The sequence below is a fragment of the Centroberyx affinis genome, unplaced genomic scaffold (genome assembly GCF_046629955.1).
Source record: "Centroberyx affinis isolate AG114_WGS23_722 - 3 ecotype Tasmania unplaced genomic scaffold, CSIRO-AGI_Caff_v1 ptg002360l_1, whole genome shotgun sequence".
NCBI lineage: Eukaryota > Metazoa > Chordata > Actinopteri > Beryciformes > Berycidae > Centroberyx > Centroberyx affinis.
The window spans coordinates 192835-218813 of NW_027280620.1; the positions used below are offsets into that span (position 1 = coordinate 192835).

The window sequence follows — 25979 nt, forward strand, 5'->3', positions numbered from 1 at the left end:
TTAACTTTGCCAGTGAATCTACACATCTTCACAACATCAAAAATAGACTTTGACCCTGATGAGCAAAGCTGCTTTTCCCTCAATAACACAATACACTTTCTACAAATCATTTTATATGTACACAAATAACCTGAATGTCCGAAACTATGAACAATTTACTTTTTCTGGAACTGCACCTGCTTGCCTGTCTTACAGTGTTTATATGGAATATGTAATTGGGTAAACAGATACGATACAATAGAAAACTGAAGGTTATGATGCAGGTTACTTCTCTCTGAGTGAAGAGACTATCTCTGCAGCTCAAGGCCACTCAGAAACACATTGCACTCTATTTAGTAAATGATTACACATGAAAACATCCCTTGTACAGTATGGGAAGTATATGAGGCTGCGTTCAGCTGGTCTGTAAAAAGAGTGATCCATGTTACCTCACCAGGTTGGGTGAAGTCCCGACACACACACACATGGATAGATACATCATAACTATCCAATACATGACATGAACAAATATTTGTCAGTGATGCAATTTAGTCAAAATGAAACAAGGGGTACATATTTTTCACATTGGATTTTTATTTTATATGCACATGTAAACTTAGAGAATTTCCTTTTCACATTGAGAGAGAACTGTGTGTACATCTCGGACTAAAAACAAATCCCAAATAATTGCATTTTAAATTATTTTGTAGTAAAGCATATTATACAAGATGTCAGGTGCACAAATTTGTTAAGAATGCTGTATCTGATGCTGCTGTCTGGTCTAACTTCATGACAGAGACACATAGGCAGCTGATGTTGCAGACTGGCAAAGACAGAATAAATACAGTACACGGTGTATACAATTGAGTGAACGTTTTCAAGCCATAGATTTTGTGAGAAAAGTGCACAATTCAACTTGGAAGAATTCATAATTACTTGCAAGTAAGTCATAAATGAAAAATGAAAAACACGAGGTCAGACAGTCGCAGAGAAATTCAGCTCATGGAAACATCTTAAGTGGTAACGTCTTCATTCATTTTCATGTTATATTTTACACACAGACAATAACCTTTTTTAAAATCAAATCAGGAGCACCTTGATTATGAGTAGATCACTGTTTAGTTTAGCAGTGTTAAACTAATTAAAATGAATTGATTACTTGGTTGTGCATGCAAATCATTGTCATGCCTGATTAAGCATCTCAAGTATAAAGTTATCCCATCTTCCCATTTCTTTCATTAGCACCAACCATGAGGCAAAAGCACATGAAGCAGACTGCTCCAGATGGGAAATAAGTCAGAACTCTGAAGCCTAAAAGTTAGAGGAGCTTGTGAGTGGGCAGGTTGGCAATTTGAATCTGACTGGGAAAATCTTGATGGGGAAAGTGAATGAGAATTTGTCTCTCCTCCCACAACAAAAAATGTTGTGGTTTTCCCAAGTAAGACACTCAGCTCTCTGTTCCCATGGGGCCGCTAAGTGTCCAATAGTAGACTGTGGTTGTATTAGGAAGCAGCCGGGGCTGAATGTGTAACTGTATGGTGTGAAGCAAGGCAAGCAATGCTGAAAAAGAGCTCAGTCATCCTTCCTTGGAGAAGTAAAGATTATTGCTACATAGCCTACTATATACATAAATGCCTCTACTTTGTCTTGTGTGTATAGTCACAGTGGAGATCCATGTCACAGCTAGGGTTTGTATATTATAGTAAGGCTTGGGCAGCACAGTTGGGTAATCAACCGCCTCCCACAGCTCCTGGTGTAATTCTTTCACACAGTTAGGTGGGATACCATGTGATGCAGGCAAGTGTAGGTCTGATCAGGGAGGAGAGCTGGTGTAAAGCGGCTCATTCTGGGATGCTGGAATTCACTGTTGAGCCTCCTGCAGGCGTTGTGGGCCTAATTCAATGAAGCACTTCTTGTAAGAGGGGCTCACTTGATAAATCCAATTATACAGCAGCACTCTCCCTCCTTTCCCCTTACATCCAAGCCAGGTGTGTGTGGGCAGCCTCTCTAGTTTATAGCATACAGGATAGTTATATCGCATCTTGTGTATCTGGAAATTCTAATTCAGTGTGCAAACAAACACGTTTTATGCCAAGTGAGATATATCTATTGCAGCTCTCTCGATTTATTGCAACTAATTTAACCTAATAATTGCTGTCTATCCAGCTGTTTGTAGTCTGTTGTTGACCGCCCTCTGATGACAGAACTGTCCTTGTTTTAGAGGTTGTGTCAGGAACCCCCCCAGATTCAAGCTATTTACTGCCTAATTCTCCATCCCTGCCTCATCGCCCAGTATGCACACCGGTCAGATGACATGACATGTCATGTGAAATATTGAGAAGACTGACTGTTGAGTGTGAAATGGCCTTTACTTCCATCTGTTAGGATTTGAGCACTCGTCTGTGTTCTAGCTTCAGCCTGTCTGTACTCGGCTTCGGTGGTTTACCCAGTGGTGTGCCGTAAGGAGAGCTCCAGCACATCTTCATATTTTATTAAAATGTAAAGATCAAAGTTAATGTAGTGTTACACTGAGGTGCATCTCACATTTTATGGCTTCATGTCATGCTTCCTTCAGGCTTTGGGAGGGATTAGCTACAAAAGGTGTTTTCTGGAAATCTCAAATTCCCCTTTGTTTTTACTCCTGTGTGACAGAAGTCAAATGGCAGCTCCAACACTGTGTTGGAGGAGTTGTGATTTCTCTAACCTGGGACTTTTCTCTAGGCAAAATCTATATTAGTCTGAAACAGTAAATTTGTGGCTTTTGTTGTAAAAGGTATAGTGAACATAAATAATCAAGGAAAAGTGTCACACCAGTGAGATGCATGTTATGCTTTGGCTGCTATGATTATGATGAATTATTATGATAAATGTAGTAAAGCTGAATGGACGCGGGTCAGGTGTCATGCATCCTGCTCAAGGCACAAATATATAGCATATGGCTTACTGTATATATGTATATGTGCATTCTTAATGCCTGCGTGTATATTAGACAGAGAGCAATAGGGCTTGAATTTTTCCTTTGTCCTTCTGTTAGAATAGAGTCTTTTGTCCTTGGTTACCAGTGGGCATGCCTCTCCTTGGCAACCACCTCCAGGAAATGGGAGTGACTGGCATACAGAGGGAAAGACGAGTCGACATCAACCCAGTGGACTTGTCCAGCATCGTCACCGGCCTGCAACGGCAGCTCACTCACACTGCTGCCTAGGGTAACAGAGACATCTCTATTGTCAAACCTTTCATGTCATTAGTGTCCTACAAAAACCTTGCGTCTCCATTTCTTTCTGTTTGTGTAGAAAATGTTGTGGCATCAACGAGAAAAAAATGACTTTTGAGATTTCCAAAGTCCTCAATACTGGATTTTTTTTTCTAAGAATTTAGGTTTCTGTAGGACTGTACTGTATGTGCACACATAAAATTTAAACAGCATGTTGGCATTAATGCAATACATTATAGATTTGAATAATCATGATAAAAAGAAATATTGGAAAAAGATTCATCCAGATTGATACCTGTGTCATCATGGAAGTTGACAGCGACCGTCTCCATCCAGGCGTTGTCAGTGTTTCTAGGATCATCCACATAGCCTTTATACACCTGAAGGAGATGGAAGAGGGACAGAAATGTCACCAAACATTTACAAGCTCAACTTAAGGAAAAACCTGGACATTCTGGATTTTAGTCTATTATTTTCCTTTGTAGAAACAAATTTTATAGAAAATTTGTAGAAAATTAGTAGCCTTAAATTCAAAATGTACAGTTATTCCTTTAAAACAAGCGAGTCTGTCTGAGTGCCTGACCTGAAAGCCTGGTGATTTGAACAGCTGGTTGATGTGCTCCAGGATTTTTGCTCTCTCTGCTGGTGTGGCCGCCAGCGAGTTCAGCGCTTCCTCAGAGAACTCCCGCTGCAGCGTGAGAGAAATCAGCTCCCCCGGGTCCACCATGCCCTGCAGAACAGGGACAGGCGCACAAATAGACAAGGCGGTCAGAGGACCACAACATCCCACGTACCCACAAACACCCAAACTCCTCTATGTCAGTTTTAGCCCCTGAGCATTCTGGTTTTTGTTCCCTGGCTCTGGCTTGAATGGATGTTAGGAAATATTTATGGGCAGACACATTGAAAAGCACACAAACAGTCACAACGTACACAATATGTCTGTGTACTGTGCAAAGATGCAGTAAGAAGTAGCCAGGTAATGGAGAAGAACAAAATGTAAGAGAGAAAGAGAGAAGAAAATGGAAGGAAAGAGAGAAAATGATCACAAAGCCACAGAGCATGAAAATACAACTTGAGAAATGGAAAATATTAAATGCCACCAACCCCAGGAATGGCCCACTCCCCACAGTCTTTCCTCTTGATGGACACAAACTGCAGCACAGGCCGCTTGGACACCGAGTGAGATATCTTTTTTCCTTGGGCGTCCACTTTCCACCTGCCGGAAAGACACCAGGGACTTACCAAAGACACTGCAAGGAGTTTCGCGGAAAAGAATCACATGCTTTTATAATGGAAAAGGATTTGCTCAGACACTGTTTCCACAGATGTGATGCGCAGGTGAAACACTACAAGAGTCTACATTAGCATGCATGAAATGTTGTCGCCCTCTAAAAATGTGCCCATTTACCTTTTTTTTCTTTACTTGCCAGTTGGTTACTTGCAAAGTGTCTGTTAAGGCAGACAAACTTACCAGTCACAGCGAAAATGTTATTTCCTTCTGTGCACATATCAAAACATAAACATTTTAGCTAATATGTTAGTGAGAGCTAGGGTAAGTGGAAATATCAGATTAATACTAAATGAGAATACCACTAATTTTTGGTACTCAGATATATTTTTTCTGTGCCCTAGGACAGTTTAATTCTGTACTTCATTAGTGAATATTCACTTGTTTCCCACACAGCCTGATAAGAGAGGAGCAGAGAGCAGAGTCTGTCCTCAGACTCTAACCTGCAATGTCACACTGATGTAAAACTCTTGAGGGGATACAGTTGCATTTTCTGCTTTAGATCAGTTAGTCAATTTAGAGTAGAGTCAATTTGGCGTAAAAGCTCAAACAAACCATTTATGTGTGCGCAAATTCAGTTTCCAATTCATTATCAATGGAGCAACTGCAGGCTGCACATCTTTTTCACATCACTGTGTTTCGGTTCTGTGAGTTCACAAATATATGTATATAAATTCTTCAAATGAGTAGTATTCCCCTTTAGATGATAACATATGATTGTTTATGTAACTGAGGGCTGGACTGTGGGCAACGGGTGATTGAACAATATCCATGCGCACAATAAATCAGTGATGTTACCGGGTGACAATTGGATCTGCTGCGTGATTGGGTCCCCATCGTCCCAGCAACCCTCTTCCAGTCAAGCCTGTGCGTCCGCGAGGATTTCTAAATGAGTAGGAAAAGAGCTAGGATAACCAGGTCGAGTCAAATTTATTCATAAAGCAGTTCTAACATAACGAGTTTGCCACAAAGGACTTTAAAGGGCAGCAAAAAAACACAATAAATACAATTAAAAACACAAAGTGGACAAATAATCGTCCTGACATGTCTGTGGATTAGCAGATTCAACTACCGATCCCACTGTTATCTCGTCTTTTCTCTCAGTACTTTATGAGACGGTGACTTACAGCGGCTTGCCCTTTTCCACACTGTAGCTGCCCTCGAAGCTTGTCCTGTCCACTGCACCGTCCAGAGCGTTGAACCGTGGGGAGAAAGCGCTGTGAAACAAACAAAACAAAAATCTGCAAAACAAGCAGGAATAAATCTCAGCCCATCTTTAACACCAAATACTAAATGACTAAATGCGATGCAGAGTATATACCTCAATCAAAATGTCTCACAAAAATGAAGATGCACAGATTGTTTTGGATTGCATATTCCTCCCTAACAAGGAGGTTCATGTGGTCAGAGGAAATTCTTACATGGCATCATTGTACAACATTACTCTCTCCACAATAGGGATGGGACGATATATCGAAATTCAATACATCGCAACGCAAAAATGTGACAATACATATTGTGGGGCAGAAAAATTAATCATGATATTAGCTCCATTTTATTCTGCTGTAGTAATCACAAATGAGACGGCTTGCCCATCACAATTTCACAAACTCTCTATCCAAATTATATTATTTGCACTTTGTAATGACATTTTTAAATTGTAGTTTATGTTCTAGCAAGGCAATGCCATCACTAGAAAGATTTGTGGCTCAGAAATAAACATAATTATGCACAGACTTTGTTGTCATTGACTTTTTATTTATCACATTGTATCGTGGTTGTACTGAATAGTGAAGCCCATATCACGTATTGAATTGTATCGTGAGATAAGCAGATGGTCCCATCCCTACTTCACAATGCCCAAAATGTCATGAAACATCTGACGAAATTCTACTTCTACCTTTTGAGACAAATATCAGTGTCAATAGGATAGACTACTTTCTGAGACAGAGATAAACCTTCATGATAAGCAATTCAATCAGAATCGATAACTATATTTCTATGCACTTTCTAAATCAATAATAACTTCAATAGATCTATAGATCAATCAACCACCAGTCCTAATCTACTCAACAGATTCTTAATGCACTGTAGATTTCGGTATGTGCCGCTCCATCTCTTACCCAACATCCGGGTCGGCCCACAGTGGCCTCTTGGTGACCGCGGGGTCGGTGTGGTTGACTGGACTGTACTGGGGCCAGGCCCGACTCCAGTCCACCTTGTCGTCTGGCACCGAGAAGCGCTTGATTTTGGAGCCTGGGTACTGGGGGCATCTGGACTTAGTGTGGGGTGCCACTGAGGATGGCATTGTTCGGGCGCTGGTCGTGTAGAGGTGACAGGCGCTGGCAGCGAAGGACTGACCGGCTCTGAAAGACTGGGCAGACGAACAGGAGACTGCAGGCCTGCAGGAGAGGAATATGAGAAAGACAGAGAGAGAGGGAGAGAGAGAGAGAAAGAGAGAAATTCAGTATGTAAGCTTAGCTTTCCCTTCCCAGCAGCAATGTGGTCATTGCTCCACTCTCATGGCTCCCCAACCACATGGTGAAATAACCTTCTTACTCCAGTGATAACAGCAGTCAATCCCTATCATCTGTCATAAACTGAAAACTCTTCAAAAAGTACTAAACAGCCCCCCTTCCCCCCTCTTGTCTTGAAGTAAATGTTGTCTTGTTTTGTGTCTTGTCCAGTAAATTATCTCTCCTTGGCTGTTATTTTTCTTATTTCTTCTGCTTGTAATTCTTTCATATATGATCATTGTACAGACACAAAAATACTGTCAGTATATGGCTCTGACCCTTAAACTCCTTACTACTGACTGCTTGTAACGTTAGTGATCTAGGACCTGAATTGAATTACTACTGCTGCACATTTGTAAGTCGCTCTGGATAACAGCGTTAGCTAAATGCCGAAACTATAATGTAAAATGTCACATTTTACATTCAATGTACAAGCAAAGACAGACATGATCCCATTCATCCATACCTGATTCCTGATTTGCAGACGGCGTACGGCAGTCCGAGGAGAGTGAGTGCTAGACGAATCCGTCCGATCCAGTTTCGCCCAAGACCGACCTGTATCATTCCCTTGAGCTAGATAAATCAATCCCACCTCTGGTGCAACAACCAACAACATGCAGCAGGAAGTAACCAGGAAGTGCGGCCCGCTGCGGTTACGTCACCACAAGGGTGTGTTCCAGTCGCGCTCGTTGCTATAGTGATCCAGTGTTTAGCAGTGCTAGGTGAGGGGGTGGATGTGATATAAACTTCCAATCTCATACATTTGAAAATATTATTTTGTATTATCTTAAATATCTGAACTGTTGTCATGCTAATCGGTCGCTTGTGGAAAGGGCGTGGACCTATCTAAGTTTAATTTGTGTACATCTAGGCTCCAGATTCACCTGCATCTGCGTCTGCCAGATGCAAGTTAAGGTACAAAAACGTAAATGCTAAATATACCTCCCTTGATGAACCTGAGAATTAATCTGAAAATATATAAAGAACACACCCTCTTCTGGGCGCACCACCCTGACACAGCCGGAGCCAGGAAGTGAAGAGAGAGAGAAGAGAGACATTTACAATGCAGCAATAATGGCAGAGGCAGTTATCCTCAAACAATAAAAAATAATCACGATAAAATGCCATGGCCAAATGTCATCTCATAACCATGAAAGTATTATATTATCATAATTGGTAGCATGCAACAGATTTCGGCACGCCCACTCATGGTTACTGCATGTTTATTTTATTGGTTGCGCGCGTTTAGCTTAATAATGAATCTGAATAGGCGGTGCTTCTCAGTTGAACTGTACACAATTGATGTGACTCCGCCCGATCAAGTCACCCTGGTGTAAAAAACGAAGGCACCTGTATTACCGTAGTTTGGCACGCGCATTTACGCTCCGTGTTGAGACCAAATCCGCGCTCTCGCACGAAATCCATTTACACTCTAGTAGTAGAGAGGGCCCTGATTGAGTCGCCTTCGTCCGTCAACCAAACAATCCATTTGGTTAAAGCGTTGAAGAAACCTAAAATCGGCCTGAGAGCTACGACGGGTTGCTCAATAAAAGATATCGACACAACACGAGTAATTTGGAGACCGAAGCATGGCGGATTCGAGCAGCAGTGCAGCGGTCGGAGCCACAGGCTCGAATAGCGGTGCTGCCGGGGCTGCTGGCACTGTTGCGCATGATGGAGCAACTGGAGCTGCGGGAACCAAGACTGGGTCCGAGTCCGTCAAGGGGCAGATGTTTGATGTCGGCCCCCGCTACACGAACCTCTCTTATATCGGAGAGGGAGCATACGGAATGGTTTGGTAAATTTATTCTCTTCGTCGACCGTCTCTATTAGCCTATCCTAGTATCGAAACCAAGATAGCTAGCTAACGTAAGCCGTTTGTTAGCAAATCTTGGTTAGCTAGCTAACCTTGGCTGTTGTATCCAACAAGCAATGCCCTGGCAATGTAAGTGAAGTGCAAGCACGATATATGCATCTAACTAAACTGCCGAACCGGCCACCCAACAAACATTGTCGAGATTAAGCCAGTCCGTATTGTGGTTAGCAGGTTATTATTTGTTAGCTGCTACTAGCTACAGGCGTGGCTATGGGGGCTTGTAAGAACATACAGGAAACTCGAACGGGAGTGATTGCGCAGGACATGGTTTGCTATCTAGTGAGAAATCTCGTGCAGATTGCTTTTGGCCGCAAAATGCAACTTAGTTATCGTTCTAGCCATTTTCCACGCCTGACATTAACCTCCCAATGAGATTAATCTGAACTCAATTCCTGATCGCTAATAATTCTGCTTGCAGCAAATGCTGCTGCACAGGATACAAGTGGGAATTGTCAGATGTGGCAAGGCCTTTTCTCCTTGTTATCGCTATACGTGATCTAGAGCTTTGTGAGGACATGTTAGGCAACCCTGTTGCACTTGATATCACTGTCAAGTCATTGCCATCTAGACTGAACTGCGTCCACGGTAAGATGTGACAGCCCTGCGTATCAAGGAAAGTGAATGGTGCGGATGAGTACTAGGCCCACACGTCCATTTAAACAGGGTTTCAGATTCTAATAGATGGTTATGTGGATTACTATCCTTTCTGCCATCGTTTTGTGATGAGGCTATAGCAGCATTTGGTCATTGTAAACATCCATTGGTTAGTACAGTGAAAGAAAATCAATGTGCTTTCATCGTATCATTCACACTAGCCTCAAACTGAATGTTTATAGTAATCCAGGTGTACAGAGGTTTTTGTACAAAAAAAAATGAAATTGTAAACAAGGTGTTGATCCATTGCAGTCTATTAATGCCTCATTGTTTTGCCCATTAGAGTCACATGTTATATAGGCATATAAACTAACCATAACCCATGTACAATATTGAAGCTGCACTTTGTGTAAAATGGGAGAACACAAGACCTAAGATGTGATGTAACTATCTTTTGTGCTGTTGAGAGTGAGCAGCTATGTAGAAATCTGGCTTGGATGTTAGACAAAAGATGGCTGGGTGAGAGTAGGCATGTTTTTAGAGTTATCAAGTGGGCAACTCCCATCACAGATTTTCCATTGAATTAGGCCCCCCAACCCCTCCAGGAAGCTTAACAGAGACTTATAGGGTCCCAGAACAACCCTATCGATCCGCTCTCAACACTGTATGGTACCTATTTACTCTACACCTACACCGCACTGGCATTGCACCTACACTTAGACTCACACATGTCACAACAATAAGACAAAGATGAAGTTGGTGTGGTTTTTGACATGTCATGTGGTTCTTGGCACTGGATTTCAGTGTTGGGGAAAGTCTGCAACACCCTTTTTGAGCCTGGTATCAGCCCAATTCCTGATACCGTTATCAGTGTACGCCTGGTGCAGCATGTAACTTGAGCCCTTTCTTCTGCTCCTTTCCACTCCCACCCTTTCCAGCTCTGCCCTGGACAACATGACAAACCAGCGCGTAGCCATCAAGAAAATCAGCCCGTTTGAGCACCAGACGTACTGCCAGCGCACACTGAGGGAAATCAAGATCCTGCTGCGCTTCCACCATGAGAACATCATCGGCATCAACGACATCCTCAGGGCACGGCGCATCGAGTGCATGAGGGACGTGTATCCTTTTGCTCTTTGTAGTTCTTAAAGTGATAAGCATTTGTACATTAGCAGGTGTTTATTTGCATGTGTGCGGTGTGTCACTTTTTCCCAAAATCTAGTTTGAATGAAATCTTAATATGAGAATTGGTTCAAAATCATTCCAGTCAGGGTCTTTTTACAGCCTTTTTTTTTTTTTATTTCAGTGTGTATCTGTGAGATTTCAGCTGCGACTACACTTGGCTCTGAGTTACTGAGGCAGGGTGGAGAGCATGTTGGGGTTAAACAAGAACAAGCAAACAAGGGTCTGAGTTATTAATCCAGCTTTAAATCACCGTGCTCCTGCCACAGAGCTTCAAGATTGACTTGGCATAGAGTTCAATAGCACAATTAGCAGGGAGCAGAAGAAATCCCTGCAGGCTAAAAAAAATTTGGCTACATATGGAAAATAAATACCAGATACCGGATACCTCCAATTTTTTGTTTTAACTGCGTTGCCTACAGATTTTTAAGCCAACGTCATCCAAAAGTAATTCAGTTACGTTGCTTTATTCCAGAGGATCACAAATGTAAGCAGCTACTCAGTAATGGGCAATTTTCAACCTAACCCTCCCAGCAGTGTCCATGTGACCTCAGCGTAACCCTGATCACTGTGCTTATCTGATATTCATTCGACAAGTCTGACTACTTATGATTCACGTTGTCTGATCTTATCATCGCATTATTCATCAGACCAAGCCCGTGCCTTTCAGACTCAGCCTCAGCAACATCAGTGTCCAGTATTGTCAAAGCAGCTAGTAGTGGATTGTTGGCCCGGCCTGTTGGGGAGTTGCTTTGACTGAACGCTGCCCAGGCAGTTTTTTTTTTTTTAATGGGATGGTCCTGTGAGACAGTGAAAAGCTGCTTTGTCTAATGAAAGGAAATGTGTGATGCTGTTGTAGTTACTGTGTCCGTATTTTTTTGTTTTATCTGCTGATTAGCCCCACTTTAGTGTGTTTTGTTTTTGCTAACTTGTGATGAAAACCGGTTGGGTGTTATCAAATCCAGGTAGAACATGTTAGCATGGCTCTGACACTGCCAGGTTCTGGGTTGCATTCCTTGTGTAGCTCGACTGGTAGAGCCTGGCACAAACATTACCAGGACTGGGAAGATTCGACTCCCACTGGGGCCACCCATACTGAAAATGTATGCACTCACAGTACTGCAAGAGTCCACTGGCATTTATTATTATTGCCGTGAGTAGGCTCTGGCCTCTTGTAATTGCTGTGCTAAGAGCAAAGACGGTAGATAAAGAGAGTCGACAGGAATTTATTCCGGGCCTTGGGAGCCCTACGTCGCACGTGCACAACTGTATATTTCAGGGTTCATGATATAAAAACTAATCAATGAACATTCATTAATTTTTACATCTGCTTGATGTGTGTGTGTGTGAGATCCAATATGTTTTGATCTGATGACTGAAAGAAGGACCAGTCACACCCATGGCAATTTTTGCCAACATTTCTGGACTGCACTTATTTCACCACCTTGACTATTTTCAGCTAATTCTAAATGAAATGTTTCAATATTGCTGATATGCCAGTATTCTATGATTTATAAATTGTGTAAAATAATGGCAAGATATTTGATTATATGATTAATTGTGCGGCCCCACCTCCTAGTCATGAGTATGAGAATACCAGTAGACCAAAAAGAGTAATTAGAATATTATGCAGACGTAGGTCACATTTCACCTGATGTCCTGTTAGTGTCAGTGGGTAGACCCAGCCCTGCTGTTGTCCTCCTTGACCAGCCCCCCCCCCCCCCGTCCAGCTACATTGTGCAGACTCTGATGGAGACGGACCTGTACAAGCTGCTGAAGAGCCAGAAGCTGAGCAACGACCACATCTGCTATTTCCTCTACCAGATCCTGCGAGGCCTCAAGTACATCCACTCAGCCAACGTGTTGCACCGTGACCTCAAGCCCTCCAACCTGCTCATCAACACCACCTGCGACCTCAAGGTCAGCTCCGCCTCCAAACACACACACACACACACCACCATTGCAATGGCAACAATTGGGTGGGTTTTTAAGGTTGTTAAAGTGGGTTTTTAAATGGGTTTTTAAGTTTATTTTTTTGTGATTGACTAATTTTACAGACACCTACAAGAGTATCAAATGTCCGTGTTATCTGTATCAATATTGTGTACACACAATATGTCCAACATGCACACTGTACATGAATACGCTATATAAAGTCAAATGCTTATTTCCAATGAGGAAAGCCCAAAACATGTATGACAAAAAGGGATGGAAAGAACCGTATGTTTATTTAAACTGTGGCCCGACTGGCAAATTACATCAGCTCGCAACAAGATTGAAAAAGAATCTCAGGAATGTTGTATATGGGTGCTGGATCGACCCGGAGCCCTTCCTCTGCATGGCAAGGACCTGCAGAGGAAGCCAGGCTGTCAGTCTTTAAATAATACAGACTTTCAGCATTGAATATGCTATCAGTATGCCTTTAACTAGCCAGCATTCACTACTGTCTCCCGTAAGCAGGAAGAAGACAACAAGGTTTGACCTGCCTTCTAATTTGTAATGCCACAACACTGAGTCAACTGACAAAGAAAGAAAATGTGACTGATATTATCCAGGGTGTTTTTCGTGGAAAAGTTATTTTTTTTCTCATTGTACTGATTTGGGTGTCAAAGCTCAAATAACCTTCTGTGAGTTCAGTCTGCCATTCATTGTATGTGGAGCAGCTCCAGTTCAGTTCAGTTCTTTATTTTAATACCAGATGGCAATTTATTTGCAGGCAGGTATAGAAACATACAATTCATCATACACAGCAACGACAAAAAGTAGGCAATGACAAGTAACTCATAGACATACAATGCAGTAAAAAAAAAATGCCAGTCCACAATAGAATGTGCAGGATTTCTGTAGTTTTGTCCGTTAATCAAGGCAGTGACTAAGGGAACAAATGAGAAAAATCCACCCTAAAACACAAATGCTGTTTAAAACAGTTATTGGTGATATAACTTGCATTCCTGGGTTCATTTTGTTGTTTGTATTTTTCTCTAAAAAACGGTAAACATCAGGTTTTGGTGTCAGACCCTCAGACTCAAAGACCAAGGGCTTCACTGCCGCTTAATAATTGCACCAATAGAAATCCATCATAGAAGCGGCAGAGATGCCAGTTTCTCTACTGACAGAAGCATCAAGGGTCCAGAATGCAATGCAGCTGCAAGACATGTTGTGTTTGCACACGGGGTGCGACTTCTTGACTGGCAACGACAGCTAGCGGTATCACTGTTGCTCTCTCCACCTGCAGTGTGTGAAGTTTGCTTGATATTGGATATTCAGTGGATATTTGTTTTTCAACCTATAATAACTTGAAAAGCAAACAAGTAAAAGCACTTTGATGAATTTATTTGTGATTACTGGAAAAGGAAGAACAATTTATATCCACTGGTTGCAATATATGAGAAAATACATCCACAGAACATCCAATATACAGCTTTACAAAGGTACAACCCACAGCTAAATGGAACGAGTTCACGCCCGTTCTCGGGGGTTGTTGAAAGGCATTCTGGGAATCGTAGGAAATCACAAACTGAAGTAGATGTAGACGAGGCTGTTTGAGGGAAAGTGGATATAACAAAGAGGTAAATTATAACACTTGGCTTTTTGGTAGAAATGTATAACTGTAACAAAGTGGCCTATTCTTTACCATGTTGCCCAGGTCCAGAGCACATTTGTGAATTGTAGGCAGCTAATCATCAATCCCTGGATTAGTAAATCATGTGTGCTGGGTAAAGAACAGAGGCAACATGTGCTATGGCTTTCTAATACATTCCATTTCAGGAAAAAAAGCGTTCCTTTGCATAAATCCAAATTAAATCCCTTCCACGGGTCGGATAGCTTTACTTAGAATGTGAATAAAATACAAACAAGTAAGCACCACAAGATAAAAAGATGACAATAATGGAGGAAAAAAACAAAAGTTGAAAAATCTAGAGTTGTGCACGTCCCTACCTTGTAGTAACTAGGGGTTTCTGTTGCCACCTCCATATCCTTGAGTCTCCAGAAGTCTGTGAGGGGAATGCAGACAAACGGTTATGAATAGTTTTACCTTAACGATCTTAATAAATTATTCATCTCTAATGTGCTCTTCCTGTTGTGTTGTTGGTCACTTGTTGCACCTCTCCACCACTGGCACTGCTGCAAGAAATATTAACAACATTAATAAAAAGTAGATACTTTTTCTGTTCTGTTCCTTTTTTTTTGTTTTTTTTTGTTTTATGCTAAACCAACAAAGAGGAGTATTTGTGGGACCATGAGGTGTAGCAACAGGTTGTAGAGAGTAGCATAAAAATGAAATGGGGAACTGGTGGACCTGCAGAGCCTCTGAGGCTACTGACATGAATAGTTCAAAGAACAGATAACGCTGACAGTCTTACCAGCTCTCAAATCCTTGCCAGATTACGGTTCCAGAGAAAGTCCATGGGGTGCGGCTGCCTGATTTAGATGTCTCACACAAAGCATGACTAGCTGTGAGACCGACGTCCCTGACCTCTAACCTTTGTGTTGTCGTCAGATCTGTGACTTTGGCCTGGCGCGGATAGCCGACCCCGAGCACGACCACACAGGTTTCTTGACTGAATATGTGGCTACGCGTTGGTACAGGGCCCCAGAAATCATGCTCAACTCAAAGGTAGGTGCAGGTGTAATGATGAGAGTCAGTTTACATATCTGACTGGATGTTATTTTAGTCTGTTGACTGTGTGTGTGTGTGTGTGTCTCAGGGCTACTCCAAGTCCATTGACATCTGGTCAGTGGGCTGCATCCTGGCTGAGATGTTGTCCAACAGGCCCATCTTCCCCGGGAAACACTACCTGGACCAGCTCAACCACATACTGGGTGAGCTGCAAAGATCTCACTCCTTTCCCAACACTAACCAAGACTATTTGACTTAGTCTTCACTGCAAATCTACTGCATTTACTTCAGAGCAAACCTATTATAACTGTGGATTCATGTTTTCCAGCACAAGGTAGGGCTGAGCATTGCAAAAAGATGTACCTATACCATAATCATATTTCGTTTTGCCATTTAAAAAGCTTCAAAACTATGTATTCTCCTTATTTGTGGGCTTTCTATTCATTTATATATATTTACATAAGAGTATCATTTTGAATTTAATGTATTTATATTGAATTTTCAGCTAAAGCTATCAATAACTGGCACAAGTCCTGTGAAGCAGAGCTTTTTAACTACTTTAGGTGGGATGTCAGGTTATGATAGAGGTCTTGAAAAAGGTCCTTGTGACCGAAACGTTGACTCTTTTTAAATAAATCAATGCAGAGGTGATAAGTGTGTGCGGGAACTGACTTTTTTTCTTTGGAACTGGATTTTCGGGGCAATTGATTCCCTGCACCACAAAAAGAGACAAAGCAAGTGGTGTGCGTGTTGTTTTCAACTCATCCAGGTTATGATAGAGGGCCATGCATTTTCTACTTGCAGTTATTTATTTTTGCACTTGCACATGAATATAAACCACATGGTTGGCATGCAAATACTTTATCTTTTTAAATGGGCAAAGTAGATTCTGAAGTGCACACGCTGTGGTTAGCTAATGTGGCTCATATAGCAGGCTAATGTGACTCAGCTATTTATATCCACTTCCTTGTTCCTTTTCTCAGTCGTTTGTCTAATGATCCCTTGTGCATGGTAACTCGGTGTCTCTCCATTTCCACACATCTGTTGCCTTCCTGTATTTCGCAGAAAAGTAAACTGCACACTACCAAGTAATTCTACTTTTGTAGATGCTTGGAACAGCAGCTATAACTGGGGGGAAAAGACAGTTTCGATCTTACCAGAGGAGCAGAGTCAGCAGAGTTAAATGTGATGAAGCTTACTAGTGAGAGAGGAACAATTGTTATGATGGAGTTCATGCAAGTTTTCCACAAGCTCTGTGTCATTTCTTATTGGAGGAGAAATATGTCAGTGTTTTCCAGATATGTGGCCTATTAGAAAGTTAGTTAAGAAGCTGGGACTTGTCACACATACAACATTAGAGAAACAAAGAAAAGTTTTGCACTTAATGAGTTGTAGTCAACTCAATGCATCGAAAGAATTAGCAATTTTTCCGTTTAGAATAGAGAGGGACATTTCACAGGCCGCTTCAGTTTCTAATCTAGCTAGTCGGTGATGCTGCTACACTGCAGCTTTGGAGAGGAGAGGACTGGGGAGGGTGAGAACAGGCAGGCGCTTGAGTGTTAGACACGAACACTAGTGGTTGTGAGTGCCTTGGCTGATAGTGTTCATAGGGCGCAATAAATAGGAAAAATCTACTCTGGCGGTGGAACATTACACACGGCTAATTCTGGCTGAATTATACATTTTATCGGATAAATAAACAGATCAGATTGCTCAGAATCAAGGGACTAATAAAAATTGACCCGGGCCACCAGTTGAATTGCCCTACTGAAAGGTGTTCAGGCCATTTCATATGCATTTTCCCCCCCTTTGCAGGCATCTTGGGCTCTCCATCTCAAGAAGACCTGAACTGCATCATCAACATGAAGGCCCGGAACTACCTGCAGTCCCTGCCGGAGAAACCCAAGATCCCCTGGGACAAGCTCTTCCCCAAGGCTGATTCCAAGGGTATGGGGACACGCTTTATTCATCTGTAGATGTGGAATCCGTATTCTGCTAGCGTGTAGCAAGCAAGACCTATTTCACTGTCTAGTCCACTGTGTAGCTCCCCTGATAAGATGAAACTTTATTGGTCCTCATGGGGGAAATGGGTTAATAGCAGGAAAAGAGTAGGATTCAGATACCGTTCAATAAATGGAAAATATTATTTTAGATATTATTAAGATTATGGGTACAATGTCCATCATGTTACCTAATTCATATATGTTTTATAGATTTCCATTTACAGACTGGAGCAAGAGCATATACGCGGAATCTGCAAATGTGTATCGTTGGCTCTTTATCTTACCTGATTTACAGATGGGCGTAGAAATGTGACCAAAAGTGCATGTGTGCAGAATTGGGTATTTACATTACTATGGTTACTGAAAGAAGATACAAACTAATTGTAATGTGTCCAGAAACATGTATTGCCTCCGGTTTGGCTGATGCCGCTGCAGCGGGAAGAAGTCTGTAGTAGGATGGCAGTTGGTAAAAAGGAACAACTGCCATGGAGAATCAACTGCAGGCTGAAGGTGCTCAGTAGCTGCACCAGCTCCATCACAGTTCCTTATTGGTCATAGCGCACAGTAGCCAGCAGATGCCGATGTTGAGTCGTCCCAACAGGCCCACTAGTGGCTCTGAACATGAACCGACAGGACAAAGGAATGTTCTGCTCCAGTTGAAGCTGTTCCTGATTGGATCAGTGTGAATAGACACAACAGCTCAGTTCAACATTGAGAATTTTTTCCACTTGCCCAGTTGGGCCAGTAGGCCAGACTTCTACTAACCCAAGTAGCACAGGGGGCAAGATGCAAATAACCACTTTTTCATACATTAAAAGGGGCGTTGAGTATCTTATGACTCTCATCGACCTCTATCGGCGACCAAGAAATTGCAAAAACATTGTCGATCTCTGGCACAGGAATTTAAATAACTGTTTAAAATTCCAAAGTTTAAATTGTCCTTTATTGCACTAATTCATGGATGAGCCATCAGAACCAGCTTTTCTGTAAATGTAACCATCAGTAACATGAGAAAAAAACGTATACCCGTGGGGAAATTCATGCGGCTGTTAAGTGTCACAATTCATCAATCTGGCTAATACATTAATTGGACGTGATGGCGGTTGTCAGGTAGCTGCTTTGCCAGCATACCAGCTCGATGCTGCTGGCTGTTGTTTGATTCATGTGTGTGTCAGCTTGATCCACCTTACTCAGAAATTGCTGACAAACAATGCAGGATTGATTCATCAACCCAAGGAAACTGTTGCTTCCACAACGAAAACAAAGGACTTTTACTTGTAGCTTTGTAACTTGACGTCCCCGGCACCATTCAGCTCCACACAACTCACTGACTAACTGAGGTGGCACTGAGTCAGACAATTGGTCAGGAAAAGCACAACAGTGAGAAGAGTGGGCCAGTGAAACAACACAGATGCAAACAAAATAGTAGGACCACAAACTTTCTCGGGACAGTGGCCCAGTTGGTCCGCTGCCTGACGAGTCACCTGGCCAAGTCATTGTGGTTACTGGCCCCAAGCCATCGGGCAATCTTCATTGTTGAACCCTGCAGCCCCTCTAATGACATTCCTATGAGTGTTTTAATAAACACTATTTGATAATAAAATAAATTGAAAAGCTCAAATAATCTAAGTTAACTTATTTTTTTATCTCAAACTGCTGGTGGAGCGGTTTTGGAATTCATCAAAACAAGAAAAGTAGTCTTGAGTTTCTGCGCAGCCTCGTGACGTAAAACTGACTGAATTCCTCTCCTGACTGAATTCCTCTTCCTCTCACTATTCCTCCTCATTACTCTTGATTTATCTACAGCGGCTCTGGACCTGCTAGGCCGCATGTTGACCTTTAACCCCATCAAGCGCATCAGCGTCGAGGAGGCCCTGGCTCACCCTTACCTGGAGCAGTACTACGATCCCACAGATGAGGTACACACACACACACATCTTTATTTTATTTACTGTATTTGTATACTTTATTATCCCCGTGGGGAAATTTGTCCTCTGCATTTGACCCATCCTATACACACACTAGGAGCAGTGGGCAGCCGCAGTACAGGGACCAACTCCAGTACTTTTTGCCTTGGTCAGGGACACTGACAGGAGTATTAACCCTGACATACATGGGAGGAAACCGGAGCACCCGGCGGAAACCCACACAAACACAGGGAGAACATGCAAACTCCACACAGAAAGGACCTGGGGCCGGGGTTCGAACCCAGGACCTTCTTGCTGTGAGGCAACAGTGCTAACCACTGAGCCACTTTTACCCTTTGGTTAAAGTTAAGGTGTTGGATTTTTAGATATAGAAGCTTTTTCTTTTATTGATTTCTAACCAAGTCCTCTCAGGCAGATTTATGACTTATTCATTCAGGTCATGGAAGTCAATTGAATAACTTGCAAGCAATTTTTGAGAAAAATGATTTCAAGACGTGCTGGTGGACAGGGTGGATACACAGCTTGCTATTGCCAAGTTTTGCCAAGACAAAAACCAGTGTGGAAGCTACTATAACACCGTAAGATGGGGCTTGGTTAGTAATCAGTATAATATGTTTGTTTTTTTGTTTTTTTTTAAAGGGTTCATGTTTTAAATTTTTGAAGGCCCAGCCAATCTGCTACTGCTAAAGCCACACCACATATGTTTTTATATGAAATCAAAGATTGACTTGAGGAAAAATAATGTAGAGGTGTTTGTGTAGCAGCTACATCAGTCAGTGTATACAGTAGGGTCATTTGACTGCTAGTGAAGGGCTGTGAACACAAAATTTGAATTGACGTTCCAGTTCTGTGAGTGTAAAAGCCACAGCGCTGCACTTTGAACAGCTCTGTGGTTGTAACACTTCAAACAACTGGTGGTGACTGACTGAAGGGCTGCTAAAGTTCAGGAGTTTAAGATGGCTATCTTTTTTAGTAGTAGCAAGACGCCTTCCAGAACATACAGATGATTTTCTGCCATTGATTGATTTCCCCCCAAAACCACAACAATCTAAAATCAAGATTTTAGGTTCTTTCAGTCGAGTGATTCAACATGTCCATCAGAACGGAGGTTACACAAGCACTAGGTTTTTTGGGCGCACAACTTCCTTTAATTCTGTGTTCTCCCATTTTACATGTTTTATTTTGTCCTGATCACATTCTGAACATTCTAGTGGGCCGTTTGGCTTCATAAACCAGACAAACTTCTCCAGCCTTTTGTCTTTGGCAGCAGGAGCCCTAATTCCTGACTTAATCAAAACGCTACTTCCAAAGCATAAACTGCTGCTGCTTGTTTGAAGGCGGCCGCCACTCCCAACTTTAATAGTGGTGTGCAGGACATCACAACAGTGCTGGGAGTAAATAGTCAGCACACTGCACTCTTTCACCGCAGTGGCAGTGTTTTTAACGCAATATTCCAAGCAAACAACTTTCAGCCTTAGTTGCAAGTTGTTGAAGTGTGTGTGTGTGTGTGTGTGTGTGTGTGTGCGCAGCCGGTAGCGGAGGAGCCCTTCACTTTCAGCATGGAACTGGATGACCTTCCCAAGGAGAAGCTGAAGGAGCTGATCTACGAGGAAACGGCACGTTTCCAGGACAACTACCAGGGCTCCTGAGACACACAGGTACATTCCTCACATCCAAACACCCCGGCATACAGTCAGAGCAAAGCAGCTGAGAGTTGAGCAGTTTTTTGGGGTCTCACCGTTATGTAGATGAAACACTCATTGTCCAAATCAAGTCCTACCCCTGAAGAATCAAAAAACAGACAACTGAATATGTATATAGTCCCAACTCGGAACTTAATCTCGTTCTCACACATGCATACTGGCTTTTATTTATGGTGGTGTTCAAAATCATTTCAAATGATCTGACAGAACAGCAGTTTGATGGAAAATTAGATTTGATGTTATCATACTTCTGCCCCACCAGTTGAACCGCACCAACACAGACTCCTGCTGTTAATTTCTCTGTACAGTCACTCGAAGTTGACGCAGTTGATATCTGTTTTTCCTAAACAAATACGCTTGATAACACCTCGCATCCTTAATTTTGTCCATGTGTAAAGTGCGTGTCTGCCAGTAGGTGATACCGTGGTAACCCAGCTCTGCGTAGGCACAGATGAGAGCGCACAGGCAGAGTGGAGATTAGGAGCTATACATACATAAAGTAGTGGACAGTTGCCGTCAACCGCATTTGTGTTCTTTTACTCTTGTGTACTATTGCAGCTCCAGGGACACAGCAGGTATGGAATAGCCCTTAAGCAGCATAATTCTTCTACATTGTTGGTGAAGTTTTTAACACATTGATACTTTCATGAAGCGGTTGGTTTTTAGGCCTGGTTGGAGTTTGGGATTTGCATCAGCAAGGCCAATGGCATCTGATGTCTGATATGTTATCTTTGAACTGCAAGAGCTCTGAATAGATGTTTTATTTTTTTATTTGAGACCACTAGATGTCACTGGAGCACATGCCATTCATACATGTGTTCAAACAGCTGGGAACACTTGAACATATACTGCAAGTGCTGAGTGTTGTAATTGGCAGAAACAAGATCTGGGATGAGCTATTGAACAGAAAAAGTAATATTTCAACATAGATGCTAATAGGGCTGTAACAAACAATTATTTTGGTAATCAATTATTCAACCAATTATTGAAGCGATTGATCAGGCTCAAAAAGAAATGTGAATGATGCCATCACATCATCCTCTTCATGCCAGGTGATAGAAACTGAAACTAAACTTATTGTTACCACTAGTGCACTTTAGTTAACATTAACTCAAAGGTTGCACTGTGCTTGTAATTGAGATCTGCCGTACACAGAAATAGTCTTGCTTAAACATTAAGGATATCGTCTTCATATGTTATAATAAAACTATTGCCTATGTGTCTCTCCAAGTGCCTTCTAGTTAGAGTCAGTAATCTGGGTCTCTTCCAGACTCTTCTAGACTCCAAAAGTCCCACTTTGAACTAGTAATAGATATGAAGATCACAGACACACAAACTTCCACACACTCTTAAGTGTATTTTTCTTTTCTCTCTTTTCACACCTTTCAGCTCTAAAGAAGAGTGACAAAGCCACACAGAGGCTCGGAACAAGAAGACTCCAAAACGACATGATATAACAAAAAAAAAAATTGCATCTTCAAGAAACCAACAAAAAGAGAAACCAAGAAATATGAACATTTAACTGCTTATCTTTCCATTTCTACTGCAAGAGAGCTAAGTTTAACTTTGATTTCCGTGGTTGGGCGGGGTGGTGGGGTCTGTTGTACTCATGCTGTTTCAGTCTTGTCCAACACGTTGGACTCTCCCCCCCCCTCCTCTCACTGCGCATGTTTTCTTCTTCTTTTGTTTTTTCCTGTCCCACTGAACCCACGGCCCCTCTCATATCCCGACCAAACGTTTCCACCCCCTCCGCACCCGTTCCTGCACCGTATGTCAGTTCTCCCCTCTCCCCCCACTCTTCGGTTGCTCTCCCCCTCACTAGTCACAGCATATAAACATATACTACTGTATTAACCAACACCATAACTCTCTTGTCTTGCTCCTTGGAATTTAGAGCCTGGAAAAATAGAGGGATAGGAGGATGGGGGCGCTAATTGGGTGTGTGTATGTATATACAAATATATAAAAGTGTTTTTTGTTTTTTCTTTGAGTGTGCTTGTCGCGGTTTTTGTTTGTACACCGTTATTTGAGCGTTTCTGATCAGTTAAGAGTCGTATTTGTATGTTTTGGGGTTTATATTTGCAAATCATTTTTGAACACTTGATTTTGAGACAAACATTCAATGTTTTTACAGGCATGTTGGCAGATTTATATATTTCTTTGTTGTTGCTCTTTTTTTTTTTTCTAAAAAAAAAAAAATTATGTATGATGTTCATGTGAATGCATGCATTCCTGAAATTTACCAAAGTGGCAGAGAGAAGCAAGGAATTTGGCTGGGGAGCAACCATGGAATGGCTGTCGTTTTTGTATTCTACCTTAAACACATTTCTTGACTTTAAACTCATACCAAGGGCAGACAAACTCAACTCTTCCTTCATCTGGGGGAGATTGGTCATATTCAGGAGGCGCTACATAGATGGAACAAATCAGGTAGAAGCAAATGGCAGAGAATATCCACAATATCCATTATTGTCTGTTCATGTAGGTGAGGCATCACAACAGCGACACCTGTGCCCCATTTTCCAGAAGCTTCATGCTCTGTGCCATGTAAAGACCATTGGAAACGGTTTTGTTTTTTTTCCTGTAATCCTCAACTCAGCCCTTTAAAAACCAGCCACAGATTTTGAATGGTCTGGGGCAGACTACAGCAGACATAGAAATCATAGAGGCTTTTGCTTCCCCCACTATTTGACACATGAGAAATCTCTCAATTGATGATCAACATTTATCTGACTCAAATTATTCATCATAAGACCTTTTGCTACATGTAATTGTAGAGACTACAGAAATGAAGAGGGAACATTGCCAAAACACAGTCAGATGCGAGACGCTGGTATGACCTCATACACAGAGGTTGATTGTATCGCCTACATCACAAACAACTGGCAGGTTGTGTTTTGGCCTGTAAGATCCCTGTTCCATTAAATGTAATGAACATCAAATAACTGATCCAGTGTCGTAGTAAAAACCTATGCGCTTCTCTGGGAAACAGTTATTGAATTATGCTCTGCGTCCATCTTTGCAGAGAACATGGTTCCTGGAAAATGGGGCCTAGTTGACATGGGGATTGTCCCAGCGTTAGCCTTTCCATCCCACCATGCTATTAGCAGCTGTCTTGCACAAGCTGTGGTTCTTATCTCCCACTATTTGACCCAGAACATTTTTACAGACTAGGGTGGAAATGCAGGGCCAAATTCACAGTGAAGGCGTTTAGCTGAGGCTCTTATCCGGAGCAATTTACAATACGTTTCGCAGTAGATGAGGTCGGGTGTGCGTGAATGGCGTAATTGCATGCAGTCTAGAAAAGAACAAGTGCTAATTTCCACAAGTATTGTTACATTCAGATCGTATTGGCCCATTGACTCGTAAATGACCTGAATTTCTTTAAAAACCAAGCCCGCTCCTCAGTATTCATCCAGCAGTGGCGAGCCTCCACCGCTAGAGAAAGTGTGAAATTCACTGATTAATCAGCTGTATCACACAGTAGTAGTTAAACCCATTGTGCTGCGCTGCTGTACAGATATTCCTACTCGGCGCCATACTGCTCAGTGCACAGCCAAACCATCATCACTTAAAGGTTGTATATATCCCAGTTTGCACCTCTCTGCCCATTTGTTGTTCCTTTTCCTTTTGCCCTCCTATTCCCTGTGAAACTCCTCCCCCTCCTCTTTTCCCTTTACGTCTGTGTTTTCTTGGCTGCCTGGGAACTTAGGGTTTTTGTTTATGTACTGGATGGTTGTCTTTTAAAAGGTGACATTGTGCTCGGGTGAAGTATTCACTAGAGGATCGGGATGTAGTGTGGGCGCCTGGCTCGCTGTGTTTGTGCTAACGGTGGGGCTGATTCCTTGTTTCTCAGACGTGGCTAATCATGTTGCTGTGTGTGCACGGGCTACAGTGCTTTTTTTTTTTTTTTTGGGTCCATGTTTGTTCTTCTTGTCACTGGTTAGTCTGTGTTTGCCCTCTCATCTCATTGCTCTCCTCTCTCTTTTCTGGATGTGACTGTACTGATCGCTGCTTGGTGAAAGCCAGGTCCAGATCAGTAACTTGGTCTACACTAATTTTGCCTGTTGCACAGAGACCAGGCCTAAACTGATCACTAGCCTTGCCCCCTCACAGCAAAATCGTTGATTGTTTTACGTCGCGGGCTTTAACCATTCCACCGAGCCATCGTCAGGCTTCTGCCCCTCAAAAGCCATAGCCACCACTCTGTAACACCTAGTTAGCCCATCCAAGGATCGGTTTAAGTGTTTTCTAATCCGCACTTATTCCTCCATGGGGCGATGAGTGAACCAGACTTGAAATCGGTGCATGTGGTGATCTTCATTCATTCATTTCCCCTCCTTCCCAACACTCACCACGCTTTACTCAAAGGGCTGCCCCTCCCCTCCCCCAAAATGTCTCATTGACCCGCCCCTTCTGCTCCCCCCCCCCCAAATGGGATTGGTCGAGACTTTCTAAACCATATCACTGACTTTGCTGCCACTCGGTTAGATCTGATTTCCCTGTTCTTGCTGGCTCCTCCTCCCTCAGAAATCATTTCTTCACCTAAATCACGGCTCAGACCGGCAGGGAGGGAGGGAGCTCCGGTGGCAGCAGCCAGTCGTACAGGCAGGAGACTCGTTCCAGTGATGTGACTCAATCAGCGCACCTGCACTTTGCCTTTCCAGCCACGCTCTGTCCCCTTGGAGATTTTTTTTTGTTTTGTTTTGTTTATGATTTTTTTTTTTTTGGTTCCTCGTAGTTTTGTCAACGTCTTTCCCTCCCTGTCTCGTACCCTGCTTGCTCGGCTATATCACTTTTCGTACAAGTCGACTGTTTCACTTACCGTGTGTAAGGCATTCTTTTGAACCTCATGGGTTGTCTGCAGTAATTTACATTTGTGTGTCTGTTTATCATTAACATACAGCAAAGACCATTCAGGTCCCGTGTGTGTGTGTGTGTGTGTGTGTGTGTGCGTTTTGGATACAAGTGTGTGTTGTTTCCTCACAGCTAGGGCGCTCTCCCCACCGTTACCTGTGCGTTTCACGTCTGTGTGACTCTTTCTTTGACCAAAAGCTGCTTAACTTGCCCTA

General features: G+C 42.4%; 2 protein-coding genes across 4 annotated transcripts; one reads left to right on the plus strand and one right to left on the minus strand.

Moving 5' to 3' along the window:
• Positions 1 to 566: 566 nt before the first annotated feature.
• Positions 567 to 7608, minus strand: nudt9 (nudix (nucleoside diphosphate linked moiety X)-type motif 9). Of its 2 annotated transcripts, none has more exons than XM_071533328.1 (8): positions 7467 to 7608; positions 6608 to 6886; positions 5612 to 5701; positions 5283 to 5369; positions 4301 to 4412; positions 3777 to 3923; positions 3489 to 3573; positions 567 to 3180 (listed from the first exon to the last, which is right to left on the minus strand). In XM_071533328.1, exons 1-8 carry the CDS (start codon positions 7562 to 7564, stop codon positions 3035 to 3037), a joined length of 1044 nt encoding a protein of 347 aa, XP_071389429.1. In that variant the 5' UTR covers positions 7565 to 7608; the 3' UTR covers positions 567 to 3034. The 2 variants fall into 2 exon arrangements, with proteins under 2 accessions (XP_071389429.1, XP_071389427.1); XM_071533326.1 differs by having other exon boundaries at positions 5612 to 5725.
• Positions 7609 to 8422: 814 nt separating this feature from the next.
• On the plus strand, positions 8423 to 25004 carry mapk3 (mitogen-activated protein kinase 3). 2 transcript variants are annotated; one of them, XM_071533368.1, is made up of 9 exons: positions 8423 to 8798; positions 10409 to 10591; positions 12383 to 12572; positions 15154 to 15270; positions 15362 to 15476; positions 17089 to 17220; positions 19083 to 19195; positions 20734 to 20862; positions 22297 to 25004. In XM_071533368.1, the coding sequence occupies exons 1-8, from the start codon at positions 8590 to 8592 to the stop codon at positions 20851 to 20853; spliced, it is 1179 nt and encodes a 392-aa protein (XP_071389469.1). In that variant the 5' UTR covers positions 8423 to 8589; the 3' UTR covers positions 20854 to 20862; positions 22297 to 25004. The 2 variants fall into 2 exon arrangements, with proteins under 2 accessions (XP_071389469.1, XP_071389470.1); XM_071533369.1 differs by having other exon boundaries at positions 8423 to 8793.
• Positions 25005 to 25979: the final 975 nt, after the last annotated feature.

What these genes read in the sequence shown, in the direction of transcription:
- nudt9 (XM_071533326.1), bottom strand. Translation starts at nt 7,564, where the DNA reads ATGATACAGGTCGGTCTTGGGCGAAACTGGATCGGACGGATTCGTCTA. An exon ending in TGGGCCGACCCGGATGTTGG is followed by an intron (nt 5,726 to 6,607) that starts GTAAGAGATGGA and finishes CTTGTTTTGCAG; the next exon opens with ATTTTTGTTTTGTTTGTTTC. An exon ending in TCAAATCACCAGGCTTTCAG is followed by an intron (nt 3,574 to 3,776) that starts GTCAGGCACTCA and finishes CATCTCCTTCAG; the next exon opens with GTGTATAAAGGCTATGTGGA.
- mapk3 (XM_071533368.1), top strand. Translation starts at nt 8,590, where the DNA reads ATGGCGGATTCGAGCAGCAGTGCAGCGGTCGGAGCCACAGGCTCGAAT. An exon ending in ATCGAGTGCATGAGGGACGT is followed by an intron (nt 10,592 to 12,382) that starts GTATCCTTTTGC and finishes CCCCCCGTCCAG; the next exon opens with CTACATTGTGCAGACTCTGA. An exon ending in ACTACGATCCCACAGATGAG is followed by an intron (nt 19,196 to 20,733) that starts GTACACACACAC and finishes GTGTGTGCGCAG; the next exon opens with CCGGTAGCGGAGGAGCCCTT.